The sequence below is a fragment of the Apodemus sylvaticus genome, chromosome 22, assembly GCF_947179515.1.
Source record: "Apodemus sylvaticus chromosome 22, mApoSyl1.1, whole genome shotgun sequence".
In the NCBI taxonomy this organism is placed as follows: domain Eukaryota; kingdom Metazoa; phylum Chordata; class Mammalia; order Rodentia; family Muridae; genus Apodemus; species Apodemus sylvaticus.
This window is the reverse complement of record NC_067493.1, coordinates 54,055,735-54,071,349: the sequence shown is the minus strand read 5'-3', so window position 1 is coordinate 54,071,349 and position 15,615 is coordinate 54,055,735. Positions and strand designations below refer to the sequence as shown.

At 44.7% G+C, this 15,615-nt stretch overlaps 2 protein-coding genes across 5 annotated transcripts in view; both read left to right on the top strand.

Moving 5' to 3' along the window:
• LOC127673034 (2'-5'-oligoadenylate synthase-like protein 1) overlaps positions 1–15,615 on the top strand; it is a 449,062-nt gene that overhangs the window by 126,732 nt on the left and 306,715 nt on the right. The window lies entirely within an intron of this gene.
• Sppl3 (signal peptide peptidase like 3) overlaps positions 1–15,615 on the top strand; it is an 88,816-nt gene that overhangs the window by 35,618 nt on the left and 37,583 nt on the right. Inside the window, exon 2 of the mRNA XM_052168577.1 lies at positions 15,364–15,441. Within this exon, the coding sequence (XP_052024537.1) occupies positions 15,364–15,441 (78 nt within the window). The remainder of the gene's footprint in view (positions 1–15,363; positions 15,442–15,615) is intronic.

Here is a 15,615-nt window from a genome sequence, read left to right as displayed (position 1 = left end):
TGAACTGTTTAATTTTGCTGTGAAAGTGAAAGAGTGGGATCAGAGGTTTAGATCTCAGCCTTCTTCAGTTTGTGTCTTGTGTGTGTATGTGTGTGTGACTCTGTCTCTCCTGTCTGTCTCTCTGTTTCTTTGTGTGACTCTGTGTGGTGTGTGTGTGTGTGTCTGTCTATCTGTCGGTCTGTCTGTGTCTGTCTGTCTGTCTGTCTGTCTGTCTGTCTGCCTGTCTGTCTCTGTGTGGGGTCGGGGGCTGAAACAAGTTCTCATGTGTTAAAGACTGGGCTCAGAAGTGGCTTTGAACTTGTGATCTTTCTGCCCATGTCTCCTACATGCTGCTGGAATTTCAGGGACTTCCTACCTTGTCCGATTTAGGTAGTGCAAGCTCTGGAACCCAGAGCCTTGTGTGTGCTAGGCAAATGCTCTACCAACTGAGCCGCAGCCTTAACCATCCATGGCAGAGTCCCATGTGTTTATTTAACTGTTTGTTATTGTATGTATATGATGTATGTGTGTAAGTGTGGACACGTGTGGAGGGCAGGGGACAATTTCTAAGAGTTCATTCTCTCCTGCCATGTCAGTAAAGGAGTTCAAACTTAGATCAGTTGGGTTTGGCAGCAGGAACCTTTATCCACTGAGCCATTTTGATGACCATGGTACTGTTTTTTGTTTTTTTTTTAACCTGAGTTTAAAATAGTATTTTAGTTGACTGTGATCCTCTTTCCTGTCCCCACCCACCCCCCACCCCCCCACCCCCCACCCCCGAGCTGAGGACCAGACCCAGGGCCTTGCCAGGCAAGCACTCTGCCACTGAGCTAGAGCCTCCCACTCCTTTTTTTTGAGACACAGTTTCTTTTGTGTAGCCCTGGCTGTCTTGGAACTTACTTTGTAGACCAGGCTGGCCTCAAATTCAGAGATCCACCTGCTTCTGCCTCCCAAGTGCTGGGATTAAAAGGTGTGTTTTCCTGTCCGTTTGATTAGTAAGAGATGGTTCAGCATCTCCATGTGTTTGCTTGCTGTTGCCGTCTCCTCCCCGGGAAGAGCATGTTCACAACTTTTGCTTATTTTTTAAGTGACATTGTTGGATTTATATAGAAATGAAAGAGCCACACACTCTGCTCACCGGTGTTTATCTGGTGGAGACATAACAACATTTTATCTCAGGCTGGCTTTCTATTTCTTCTTTCTGTGGTCTTGAGTACTAACTAGGGACTCCACCTATGCCATCCCGGAGCCCTACAGTCCCCATCCCTAAAAGGCACTTGATACTTACTGGTCCCAGCTAAGGCTGGGAAGATGCCCAGAGTTGAGTTAAAAGTTGTGGCTGGTTAGAGCATGGCCTCTGTATCTGGAGCTAGTGGAGCTAGACTGTCAGACTCCAGATGCTGGTTTCTCCCAGGTTTCTGGCCTCCACCGGATGGGATGTCACGGAGATGAGGTGAGCAGATGCCAGCACACAGTAAGAGCCAGCCCCACAGTGTTTGCTGTCATTGCTACACTGGCGGAGGTTCAGTCTTAGTCTCCTGGGTCTTTGAGCCAGGACTTTGCTTTAGTTGCTTAGATACTTTTCAAAGACCCCCTCCCCCAATATTTTCTTCATTTTTTTTTTTTAAGATTTATTTATTTATTATATGTGAGTACACTGTAGCTGTCTTCAGACACTCCAGTAGAGGGCATCAGATCTCATTGTGGATGGTTGTGAGCCACCATGTGGTTGCTGGGATTTGAACTCAGGACCTTCAGAAGAACAGTCAGTGCTCTTAACCACTGAGCCATCTCACCAGCCCATCTTCATGTTTATTTTATTTGGGAAGCCGTATAACAATTGTTTGGGTATTGTGGTATCCCTGTCTTCAAGTTTGGAAACTTTATGTAACTTAAGCCTTTAAAATACTATAATATAAATTCTAACACAGAGTCTGACTCAGTCAGGTTTGCCCTAAAATGTTGTCAGGATTGGCAGACCTCTCCCTTTGTAGACTGGAATTCAGCAGTCTTTTTTGGTTTGGTTTGGTTTTGGAAACAGTGTTTCCTCTGTGTAGTCCTGGCTGTGATGAAACTTGCTCTGTAGTCCAAGCTGGCCTCAAGCTCATGAAGATGCACCTGGTTCTGCCTTCCAGTGCTGGGGCTAACCGTGTACACAGGCAGGCCCTGCTGCCACTGCCCGGGCCAGATCCTACTGCTAACTTCGTAACACTGAATACATTCCACACATCTGTTTGTGTCCTCATTTATAAATTAGGGATAATAAACATTATATATTTCATAGGATGGCAAATAATGAAATTAAAATTCCATATAATGTTACTTGACAAATAGCTGCTGTTATTGTGGTTATTTTGTAGTCAGTGCTTGAGTCATAAGGTTTTCCTAGCATAGGTTTTAAGGGAAAAATTCTCTTAGAGCAAGGCTTCCCAGAGTGTATATTTGAGAATACCAAATGTATTAGATTCTCTAAGGAAAACAAAGGAAAGAGAGTAAGATTTGTGGGCATTCTATTAAGAGCGTCAGAAAGCTGTCTACTTAGGAAAGGCCAGTAGCTCTGTGCTTACCACAGATGCTTGTCCCTCGCCGCTGCTCGTCATAGCAGCCGGTGTGACTGGGGACAGCCCCGTGAGGAGAATGCCTGCTCTACGAGAACTGGAGAGTACGGCAGAGATTAGCTCCTTTAAGAAGACAGGAGGTCTGCTTGGTTTTAGATCTGGTGAAGAGAGGTGACCGGAGGTGGCTTTACTGAACTTGGGTCTCAGACATGCCTTGTTAGGATGTTATGGCTTGGATGGTTCCATAGGCTCAGACCTTGGCTTGCTTAGTCCTCAGTTGATGAACTGTTTGGAAGGATCAGGAGGCACAGCCTTGTTGGGGAAGTGTGTCCTTGGGAATGGGATTGGAGGATTCAGAAGCCCATGTCTACATGCGCTCCCTCTGCCTGCCTCAGTGAATGAGTAAGTAGAGCTTCCAGCCCCATGTCTACTTCCTGCAGCTGCAGCTGTAAGCTCCCAAGTAAATGTTTTCTTCAAGTTGTCTCTTTGCAGCAATAGAAGGGTGACTAAAACTGTTCTGTGACATTCCTCTTCAACTTTCTACTTATCTGATAAAAACCATACAAGCAATGTAAACATCAGGACTTCACTAACTCAGCCGCTTCCAGCTGCCCCGAGTTAGACTGAGGGAGGTGAGCCCCACAGTGAGGCAGCAGCAGCCTGCTGCTGTGAGTCATTGGAGGGTGTCTTCTCACGGTGGAGATTTTGGAACTTTAGGAATGCTTACCAGACTTTGTGTCTAAAGTCAGTGAATGGCACAGGATATTCTCTTAATAAGATTTAATGGGGAAAGGCCAATTATTACACTGGTTATAAGAGCAGTGTTTTGAAATTTTCCTTAATTTTTATTTTAAAAAAATTGTAATACAATATTCAGAGTCAGAATTTTAACCTACAATATTAGCTGTTGGTCAGTATATAATTCAGTGGTACTAGCAGGCTCATTGTGTTTGGTGTAGCAGTTACCTGTGGGTCTAACATAACAGTTACCCATATCTACAGCTCTTTTCCATGGTCGCCCAAGACTGAACACATCAAACAGTAAGTTTCCAAGCCCCTTGGCTCCAGCCATCATAACTGCTAGCTTTTCTCCTTCTGTGAATTTGCCCTATTTTAGGACAAATGTGAATGAAATCAATATTGTTCTTTTGCATGTAGTTATTTCAGCGTCATGCTTCAAAATTCATACATATTGTAGCATGATCAGAATTCCCTTTCCGAATATGATTCTCACCCACATGTTCATCCAATCACTTAGCAGTGGCCTTGTGGGTGAGTTCCACCCTTGAGATGCTGAGCTAATATTAATTATGAAAATTGGTGTATCTGAGTCCCTGCTCTCAGTTCTTTGGGGACATGTATACCCAGGGTATATTAATTTTTTTGTTTGTTTGTTTGTTTGTTTGTTTGAGACAGGGTTTCTCTGTGTAGCCCCAACTGTCCTGGAACTCACTCTGTAGACCAGGCTGGCCTCGAACTCAGAAATCCGCCTGCCTCTGCCTCCCAAGTGCTGGGATTAAAGGTGTGAGCCACCACTCACTGCCCCTCTATATTATATTTTATAAGAGGGTTTGAAACACTTTGGAGTAGTTCCAATGTGAAATATCAGTTCTGGTCATTATATGTGATGTCTGTTCTTGCTTGTCAACATTTGAAATTAACCAAAAAAAACGACAGCACCTGGGAAAAACCTGAGAGAGATGATTTTTTTTTTTCCTTTTTTCTTTTTTCCCAAGGCTGGGTTTCCCTGTATAGCCATGGCTGTCCTGGAATGTGATCTGTAGACCAGGCTGGCTTTGAATTCACATAGATCCACCAGCCTCCTGAGTGCTAGGATTAACTACATGCATCATCCCCTCTGGGCTGGATTTTTGTCTTTTTAATTAAGACATTTGAAGTGGGAGGATCCACCTTTAATGTAGGCAACAACCTTTGGCAGCCTTCTAGAATGACATGAAAAAGGACCCTGAGCAATATAGTCTGCCTGCCCTCACTGGTGAGTCCATTCCTTCCCTGTCACTGGCCTGTTCTGCAGGATACTGGTGCATGATAAAGGCCAGTTGGGGTGTCCAGCCTTATAGTCTCACTGCTCACTGCTTTCTTGGACTTTTCCTTGGTGGACAGCCATTAGTGGACTAGCTGGATCACAGCTTGTCCTAACATTCTAACAGTTCTGTTCCTCTAGAGAATCCTGACTAATAATAGATGCCTGCAAGGTTTTAAAATTTATTTTGGTCAGGTCCCAAACCAGTTTTGTATAGAGGTAAAAACACTGCTCTTTCCCCTGTGAGTAAGTCACTCGAGTAGTATGTTATGTAAACCACGCTCTTTGGTTTGCACTGACTTGTCTCAGCCATTCCTTGCCATGTATGTATTGTCGCCAGTAGAGGACAGTCTTCAGCTGAGGCACTGGGTATATTCTCAGATCACAATTAAAATGCATATGTTTTTGCAGCTGTAAGACCTAGAGGACCCCAAGGGTCACCATATGAAAGAATGGGAACATGTAACAAGAACCTTCACGTGTAGTTTCTGCTCTGTTTTGCACTCATTCTTGCCTTCCAAGGCTATTGGTTGATAACGTGCTTGTGTCCCCAGCTCTAGCTCCTTGCTTTTGCCTGGGAGGAGACTATTGCTTTTTGTCATCTGAATTTGCTCATCAGTCATTGGTATGATTGATGGAAGTGATCTTTCTCCGTGTTAGTCTTGGTAAATGCAGCTGTTAACATGTAGTGTACTTTGTATGTTCTTTCCAGAAGTCATAAAAGAATAATAAACTGCTTTTGATAGTTAGGAAGGGAAGACGATCTGTTGATACTTGACAGTCGGTGTCCTTGTTAGGGCCTGGCTCTGGGTCCTCAAGGACTTCTGCTAGTGCACATACATACTATCACTGTGAAGGGAAAAATCTACCCATCTCTCCAGTTGACTGCTCTATGCACTAGGACGTGATTCTGCTTACCAGATTACACTCATTGTAAAACATAAGTCCTCAGGAAGGAAGGGATAGGTTGTCCTTTATCTTGCTAGCTGCCTTAGCCTGGTATCCTTGTTCAGAAAACAAGAGGAAGGACACAGCAATGCTTGCAAACTTTTTCTGTAAATGTGCTTGGGTTTTTGGGCGGGGGTGGTTTTGGGTTCTGGGTGGGTTTTTTTGTTTGGTTGGTTTGGTTTTGGTTTTTGTGTGTGTGTGGTTTGGTTTGGTTTGGTTTGGTTTTTTTTGAGACAGGGTTTCTCTGTGTAGCCCTGGCTATCCTGGAACTCACTCTATAGATCAGGCCGGCCTTGAACTCAGAAATCTGTCTGCCTCTGACTCCCAGAGTGCTGGGATTACAGGCGTGCACCACCACCGCCTGGCCTTCTGTAAATGTTCAAATAGTAAATATTCGAGGCTTTGTGAACCATATGGTGTCTGTCACAAATACCCAGCTGTCAAAGTGCTGAAGTGGCAGCCTAGACGGTGGTACATAAAGGAATGGACTTGTCTGTCTGTTGGAATGGAATGGGCTGTAGTTTGCTCATTTCCTGAGATGTGTAACTCTTCCCATAGCTCTGCATTGTGCTGCTTTGTACCTTGTGCCTTACACAGTTGTCCCTCCCGAGTACTCTTCCTCACCTTTTCAATAAAGGATTAATTTGTTAAAGTTCTATTTGACATGATACCGGTACTTTGAACCTTAGAATACAATCACACATTGTGCATTCATTCTGAGAAGTGTGTCACTGAAAGTGTTGTGAGTGCACGCACACGCACGCACACACACACACACACACACACACACACACACACTGAACATATATACTAAAAAATGCAAAGTGCCAAAGGTCTGTATTGTGTGGAGTAACCTATCTGTTTATGTTTATGTGAATTGGTGTTTTCCCTGCATGTATCTGTCTGTGATGGTGCCAGATTCATTGGAACTGGAGCTATAGACAGTTGTGGGCTGCCATGTGAGTGCTTGGAATTGAACCATGTTCTCTGGAAGAATAGCCAGTGCTCTTAACCACTGAGCCAAACTCTCTACCATCAATTCTTAAAGGAAGAAACAGAAAGAAAAAGAAAAAAAAAAAGGAAAAAAAGCCCTGTGGTCATGGGAACTCTTTAGCACCTAAAAAAAACCCACTGTGGCCATGTGAACTCTGTGGCAACTGAAAACCCTGCTGTGGTCACGTGAGCCCAGTAGCTCCTCACTACACTACTAACCAGAGTGGTATTCAGCAGGGGTGCAACTTTTGTTTTTGTTTTTAAGGTCAGTTTCACCCTAGAATGTTCTTGATGAAGCAGTAGAGATTCTTAATTGTCTCAGTCCTTGCACACATTTTAATGTTCCCACAAGCATCTGTGCACACGACAGAGTGTCATTGCTCATCTTAGCAGAGTCCCTGTTAGTGTGGGAGGCGCCAGCTGGAGTGACAGTACCTGTCCTTTTGGGGAGGAGGCCATTTTTTACTTGTAAGAATGTTGTGGAGTGGACAAACTGCAGTAAGTAAAACATAAGTATTGTCAGTTTGTCTCACAGCAAAAGAAGCCTTGCTAGTGATGAAATCTGAGTGTTCAGATAGAAACTCAAGATTGGGGAATCCTTTTGTTTCCTTCCTTCCTTCCTTCCTTCCTTCCTTCCTTCCTTCCTTCCTTCCTTCCTTCCTTCCTTCCTTCCTTTCCTTTCTTTCCTTTCTTTCCTTTCTTTCCTTTCTTTCTTTCTTTCTTTCTTTTCTTTCTTTCTTTCTTTCTTTCTTTCTTTCTTTCTTTCTTTCTTTCTTTCTTTCTTTCTTTCTTTCTTCCTTCCTTCCTTCCTTCCTTCCTTCCTTCCTTCCTTCCTTCCTTCTTTTCTTTTCTTTTCTTTCTTTTCTTTCTTGTTTTTTTTTTTTCCGAGACAGGGTTTCTCTGTGTAGCCCTGGCTGTCCTGGAGCTCACTCTGTAGACCAGGCTGGCCTCGAACTCAGAAATCCACCTGCCTCTGCCTCCCAGAGTGCTGGGATTACAGGCGTGTGCCACCACCGCCCGGCTAAGATCGGGAATTCTTATTTGCGTGAGCTTGAGGAATGATAGTTAACAGATAGTAATCTTCAAATATTGTAAAAGAAACACTAGAAAGCTTTAGAAGAACTGTGTGAGCGTGTGCACCAGCAGCTTACACGCTGCTTGCATCCTGTTACAAAACACTTCCACGGATAAAGAGATCACCCAAAGTACAAGGCAGGCCATTCGGCTCAGACGTAATATATCCCTGCTGTTCCTGTTAACTTTGTAGACAGATTTTCAAAATCCCTCCTTTTCGAAAGTTACTCTAGCTAAGTATGGTGGCTCATGTCTACAATCCCAGAGGCTGAAGCAGGAGGATCATAATTTTCAAGGCTAGCCTGGAGTGGATAGTGGGACCCTGTCTCAAAAAATGAAAAAACAAAAATAAAAAAACAAAATAACTTTACCCCATGAACATTAGAGAAAGCCACCCTTCAGTTATTTGAAAAGGCTTTAAACAGCTCCTCCTGCAGCTGCATGCCTGAATTATGACTGGGTTTCCCCATAGAGTTCATGTCTGGCAGCCAGCATGTGTCGGTCGGTAGGTGAAATGTAGAAGTCTGTAGATTCCAGCTGTGCTCTGAGGCTTCATGCAGATGTTCACGGAAATGTAAAAGAAGGCTCCTCTCCAGTTTGTGCTGTTCAGAAAACACTGTTTTCCCCTTTAAGGTGTCATGTTAACATACAGTAATTTTATTGTAAATAAATTAATGAATATTTTAAGCGTCTCACTTTCTTGTTTGTTTGCTGTTTTGTTTTGTTTTAATAATGGAGTCTGTTCTGGTACTCACTTTCTTGTTTGTTTGCTGTTTTGTTTTGTTTTAATAATGGAGTCTGTTCTGGTACTGAACTTGTCTCCATCTTCTAAGTGCTCTGATTATAGTTTAGAAAATCAAGTTACTAAATTTCTAATACAGTAAATATCATGAACTACAACTCACCTAAATAAAAGCCAGTTTTAGGACTATAAATGGTCACACAACCAAAAATTATGAGACAGATGAGCCTAAGGCAGCATGTCTACAGAGCTGCACTAGGAGTGCTGAGTTTGTGATGACAAGAACATTTTCACTGCCCTGCTGCAGACTTGACTGAGGCGTGGTACACATTATTCAATATCTGCTCAGCCTGGCGGGATGCTTCAGTGCTGCACACATGTGCTGGTGAAGCAGCTCAGAGTGAATCTTAACTGCCCCTTTCCAGCATGGCTCCTACAGTCTGGACACACAGTGAGGCTGGCTCTTAGAGGGCTCCTGGAGCTTCCTGGCTTCCGCTGCTAAGGGAGCCTGTGAGGCTTAGAGAACCCATGCTTTCCATACTGACTCTCAAATGTCACAGCTCAGCACCTGCCTCGAATCAGCACGTCACTGGCCAAGTTCCCTGGTCTCTGTAAAAGTATAGTTGGAAGACCTGATTTTGACAGGTTTCAGTGCATGTATTTAGTTTCTTGTTGCATTTCTTAAGAATATGTATATTTCAGAAGACAGTATAGTTTTGTGTTTAATGTGTATTTAAAGTCTTTGGGAACAGACCCACTGAAGGACTAGAGGTACAACACTTTTCTGGGAATTCTTTGACAGTCTGGAGCAAAGGATAGGAAGAAGCTGTGGAATAAGGTTGCTGCAGAATTTCCTACAATTCCCCAAACATACACCCATTTTATTGACTGACATAGCTACTTCCCCCTCCCTCCCTCCCTCCCTTCTTCCCTCCCGCCCACCTGCCTGAGTCATTAACCTTTTAAATAATAACAGTGTGCCTCAAAAAAGCAAGAATACTGTCTTAGTGGGGGTTGTACTGCTGTGAACAGACACCGTGACCAAGACAACTCTTGGAAGGGATAATATTTAACTGGGGCCGGCTTACAGGCTCAGGTTCAGTCCGTCATCATGGCAGGAGCATGACAGTGTGCAGGCAGGTATGGATGGTGCTGGAGAGGGAGCTGAGAGTTCTGCGTCTTGATTCAAAGGCATCCAGGAGGGAACTGATCCTGAGAGCTAGGAGGAGGATCTCAAAGTCCATCTCCACAGTGACACACTTCCTCCAGCAAGCCCGTACCTACTCCAGCAAGGCCACACCTCCTAAAAGTGCCACTCTCTGAGCTAATCAGATTCCATCCACCACAAATATAAAAGCCAAGTTATCTCCATAAACCACCATCAGGAGGGAAGCCCTGAGGAGAGCTCTTCATTCTATCTCTAGTTGAGGAAAAAAACAATTGCTTTTCAAAATACTTCCTACAAATATTATGCAAGTCAGCTGCCTAATCTCATTTACAGCAATGACTAAACTATATTAAAAATTCAAGACAAATGGAAATCATGCTCACATGGTTTTCAAACACAGTGTTCATGGCATAGCCTGAGGACATAGGAATTTGAATCTATTCCTGAGATGAGTTTAGAATGGTGTACCATCCCTGGAGGCAGTGGGTAGGGTCTGTCGCATTGCACAGGTGGCTCGGCTTTCTGCTTCGCTCACCAGAGTTTGCCACACACACAACTTCTCACAAGTTTGCAACCTAAAGTTCAAGAGTGCTTAATTCAGAATAGTTTGCTCTAGCAGAGTTTTCTTAACATTTATGTGTGAGTGTTTTGCCTGCATGTATGTATGTATGTATGTATGTATGTATGTATGTATGTATGTATGTATGTGAGCCACACGTGTGTATGGCAGCCTCAGAGATCAGAAGAAGCTATAGTATCCCCTGGAACTGCTACTGCCCTCTGGGTACTGGGAACCTAGCGTAGATCCTAAGAGCTCTTAACTGCTGAGCCATTTCTCCATCAGCTGGAGTAGATTTTTTTCATTCTTTTTGAAGCAATTCTGGGTTTTGTTCATAAGGGATAGGGAGAACAGTTAGGCATGAGCAATGTCCTGGGTTCAGTCCCCACGAGAAGAAAGCGAGAACTAGCAAGAGTAGACTTTTGTTTTTTTGTTTTTAAATGTTACTCTGTGTGTGTGTGTGTGTGTGTGTGTGTGTGTGAGAGAGAGAGAGAGAGAGAGAGTGTGTGTGTGTGTGTGTGAGAGAGAGAGAGAGAGTGTGTGTGTGAGTGTGTGTGTGTGTGTGTGTGAGAGAGAGAGAGAGAGAGAGAGAGAGAGAGAGAGAGAGAGAGAGTGAGTGTGTGTCAGGGCATGTTCGTGCTGTGGTGCATGTGTGCGGGTGTGTAGGTCAGAGACAATTTGCTGGAGTGGGTCCTTTCCTTCCACTTTGGGAGGTATGGGGATTGAACTCATACCATCTGGCTTGGCTGCAAATCCTCTCACACACCAACATTGTCTTCTCAGAACAAAACAGTATTTTAACTATTTCCCCAGGGTTTGTTGTTGTTGTTATTTTGTTTTTATATTTTAAAGATTTTCTTATCAAAGCCTAGATTTGGGGATGTTAACAATCTGGCAGCCCCAGGGAGCACAGCTCAGGAGGCAGGCAGGCAGGAAGGGACATTTAAATATTTTTGAACAGCTAGGTGTACACACTTGGAAGGCAGACACAGACCGAGTCTGCTGAGTTCCAGAGCAGCCAGGGAAGCACAGACTTTCTTCCAAAGACAAAGACATTGTCTTTGAGACATTTTCTAGCCCAAGCTATCATTGACCTCTCTAGGTAGCTAAGGATGGCCTTAACCTTCTGATCTCCCTGCCTGCAGTTCCAGGTGCTAGATTGCAGACATGACTCACCTCACCTAGTTTTAAAAATGTATTTCCAAAAGCAAGACAAAAGAAGAAGGGTTTGTTTTGTTTTGTTTTGTTTTGTTTTGTTTTTTTGATTGGTTTAAGTCGAAAGTTCCAGGTAGATTAGTTGGCAGTTTCTGATTGGGTAATATGCTACCTGGTTTTGATTACTTGAGGCTTGTGAACTTTCAACTAAGTTTGTTTTACATACAAAACTTTATATATACATATATACAAAACTTATATATACATATAAGTTCTAGATATTTTTTGTAATAACTACTGCTCAGAAACTGACTGCAGAGTTGGCCAGATGGCCCAGCAGATAAAAAGAACTGGCCACTGAGACATGGTACCTTGAGCCCCTGAGGGTGTCCCACACCTGTGTGCATTCCTACACCTGTGACTAAAGGAATGTAATGAGAAGTCGTAAAGATAAGCTGTGAACCTCTGTGAAATCTTATTATTATGTCTTTTTAAATATAAGAGTGGGGTATGGCGGTGAGAGGGTCTCCTGAGGGTCAGACTGTACTCTAGCCGAGGATGGCCTTGGGCTCCTGGTCCTCCTATGCACACGCACAGTGCTGGCATTAGAGGACCTACAAGGTGTCCCTCTGTATCCACCCTGCCCTCTTCACTAGGCGAGAACAGCCAGCATGCAGAAAGAGTGAGTGTGTCGATATAAAACTGGTTTTAAAGTGATATACACACAGCGCAGGGCAGCTCAGCACAGCACAGCAGAAGTCAGAGGACAGCTGTCAGGAATCATTCTCTTCTTCTGCCATTTGGGAAAAGGAACTCAATGAAGGAACTGAAATCCTGACTGGGCCCCACACTCACTGAGCTGCCACCGTGCCAGCCTATAAAAATTAACTTTAGGCCGGGCGGTGGTGGTGCACACCTGTAATCCCAGCACTCTGGGAGGCAGAGGCAGGCAGATTTCTGAGTTCGAGGCCAGCCTGGTCTACAGAGTGAGTTCCAGGACAGCCAGGGCTACACAGAGAAACCCTGTCTCAAAAAAAAAAGTTATTTTAAAAATTAACTTTAAAAGATGGCTCCATCCTTTTTCTTCCAGCTGCCGTTCTGTTCTCCTTCCTTAACAACAGTAACAATAACAACAGCCAACTATCTCCATTTTTCTTAATTTGAATTTCTTACCAGTTCCCATTTGATACCCCCCAGTCCATTGAGATACTCTTTGCCACCCAGACTGTAGTGGCCCACACCTTTAAACCCAGCACTTGGAAGGCAGGGCAGGCAGATCTCTGAGTTCGAGGACAGCCTGGGAAACCCTGCCTTGGGAGGGGGTTCTAAAGGGGTGTGCAGGGGAGAACCATGGTCTTTGCAGAGGTCACCATTCTATGTGAAGCAAACAACATTGAGTACAACTGTGCCGATCTCTATATCATGTACTCGGTTACTCACAGTGTTGCTGTCATCCCAAGGTCACAGGTGGGAAGGATGACAGGTTAGGCGGTCAGCCGAGAGAGACCCTGGATTAAACTCAGCACAGCTAACCCTGTAGCTCACAGTCCTGCCATCCTTGGTCCTTCCTTCCTTCTCTTTCTCCATTTTGATTTTCTTTCCAGTGTTGCCTCCTACCTGATGTTTAACTCTGATGTTTCCCAGGCGCCATCTTTGGACTCTTCCCACTGCTGTTAAGACGCATGCTCGCTCACACACACCTGTAATCAGGAAGCCGATGAGCTTCCAGCACAGAGCCGCTGCTGGGCTCTGACCCTCCGACCCTCACTGCTGTGTGTTCAAAGCTGACTCTTCCCCTTTGCTGCTCTCTGCTTTCTTCTCTCAAGTAGTTCCTCTCTGTGTGACCTAATGTGCGTCACTCAGCGGCTTCCCTGGAAACACTTTTAGCCCATTCTTAGATGGATGGGATCTGCCTCCCCACCCCACGCAGGTCTGTTCTTGTCTTTCTCCTGTGTGCGGCACTTCACAGCTACATTCACTTAGATTGGAGGAGGGCAGAGAGGGGAGAACACTAGCTCATTTTAGAAAATGCACTGAGGCAAAGACCGGGAAACCGACCATTTTGAAATTCCCACATGGCTTTCCGAATACCTGGAACAAGAGCACCATTAAATATTGTCAGTTAGTGGGCTGGGGCTGTAGTCCAGTGACAGCAGGCTTGTTCCAAATATCCGAGGGACACTGAGTTCAATCCCCATTGGGTGGTGTACTTGGGAGGTAGAGGCAGGAGGGTTTTTGAAGCTAGCCTCATCTACAATAGCAAGTTTCCAAAAAGCCAGAGCCACATAAGAGAGAGACTATCTCAAACAAACACCAAAATTTTCTAAATTAAAAAAAAATAAAATAAAATCCTCTCTGGAGAGGAGATTCATTCATCCTTTCTTGAGCCCTCCTTGTTCTTAGCCTCTCCAGACCTGTGGAAGGTGGCATGGTTCTCCGTCACTTGGTAACTGTCACGGCTTATAAGTGAGTAGGTACAGAGGTCAGGACATAGGATAGCTGTCCCCTCAGGGACCAGGGGAGGGTGGAGGGAGAAAATACTAAGAGAGATGACTGGAATTGGGGGTGTGTCTCTGGGATGAGCTAGACATCTATAGTGCAATGGAGACTCCCAGAATGCACAAGTATGACCCTAGCTAAGATTGCTCATAATGGGGGGTATAGAGCCTGAACTGGCCATCTTCTGTAACTAGGCAAGACTTCCAGCAGAGGGAATGGGACACCCAGCGGAGGGATTGGGACACCAGCCCAGCCACAAGACCTTTGACCTACAATTTGTCCTGCCTACAAGATATGCAGGGGTTGAAGGGGCACAGAGCTTGTGGGCGGGGCCAAAGCCTGTATGGTCTCCCTAGAGCCTCATGCCCCAAGTGGAAGCCTGTGCCTCACACTCTTGAGGGCCAGGCCCCAGCTGCCCAGGAGCCCAGAGACCTAGGGTGGAACCAGACAGACTGGCACTTATGAAGTGATTCTCATAAAAGGAAGCCTGGTATGTTTGTCATCAAACAGGCTTTATCCAGCAACTGTTGGAAACAGATACAGAGGCCCACAGCCAGACCTCAGGTGGATCTTGGGGAGTCCTGTAGGAGGAGGAGGAGGAGGAGGAGGAGGGAGGATCGTAGGAGTCAGGTCAAGGATTCCACAAGAAAACCCATAGAACTGACTAATCTAAGCTCATAGGAGCTCACAGAAACCGAGCCGACAGCCACTCAAGGAGCCTACACGGGACTGGCCTGGGCCCTCTGCCCATGTTAGAGTTGTGTAGCCTGGTCCTCTTGTGAGACTTCCAACAGTGGGAGCAGGGCTGTCTCTGACTCTTGCCTGCTTTCGATATCCTTGGATGCCTACTCTATTCTGAAAAGAAACAGGAGGAGTGGATTGGGAGGGGAAAACTGCATTCAGGATGTAATGTGTGTGAGAAGAATAAATAAAATAATAAATAAAAATAAAATAAGGATACGTGTTTTGTCCAGGCCTCGGTAGTGTGAATTGTGAGTTCCTGGAGCTGCTTGAGAAGATTTTGAGTCGTTGAGTGTGGGAGCTCAGGCAGCAGTAGGACTGCAGGTGAGGGCACGGTGTTACAGGATTGCCCTCCTCTAGGTTCGGAGGGAGGGCGAGAGAGAGGCGGCCAGCAGGAAGAGCAGTTTCTTAGACAATTGAGTATAAAAACTAGCTACAAAATAGAAACTAGTTTTAGACCCTCCTTTTACCACATCCAAATGGAGATAGTCAGTAGACATTAGGAAACAAAAGGAGTGGGCGAGAGATGTGGTCTTTACCTCCGTAAAATCAGGCCAGCAAAGTTCCTTTGATAAGTCATTGTCAGCTCCTAAAAGTGTAAGCTCTGGAGTGTGTTTCCACTGGGATACGTTCAGGTTGGCAGTGGATGTTACAGGTGTATATAATATGTGATTTTGTATGAGTGTGTGTGTAAGGGGGTGACTTTCTGCACCATATTTGCATCCTAGTAAGTTAGCTCGCTGTGGAGCTAGCCACATGTATCCTTTGTTGATCTAGAATGTCTCATTTTAGGAATGCTGTTTTGCTAATGCTGATGTACATCTTATATTTTAAAGGCAGGGGCTATGAACGCCTTGAGAACCTGCTGCCTGTGATTTAATGTCTGTCCTTTTATTTCTCTAGGGCCTATTCCCTGGTGGATTCCAGTCAAGTGTCGACATTTCTGATATCCATTCTTCTCATAGTCTATGGTAGTTTCAGGTAAGACACTGTTCATGGGCTGTATTCAGTTGCACGTAGAGGAAGCATTGCTCTGTGGAAAGGAATGGGTTTATCAGAGAGGGTAATTTTAATATGTGTTCTTTGGTTGACTTCTGCTAAACAAGTCTTAGTTTTGCTTATGACTTTAGCATATTAATGCAAACATAAAAGCTG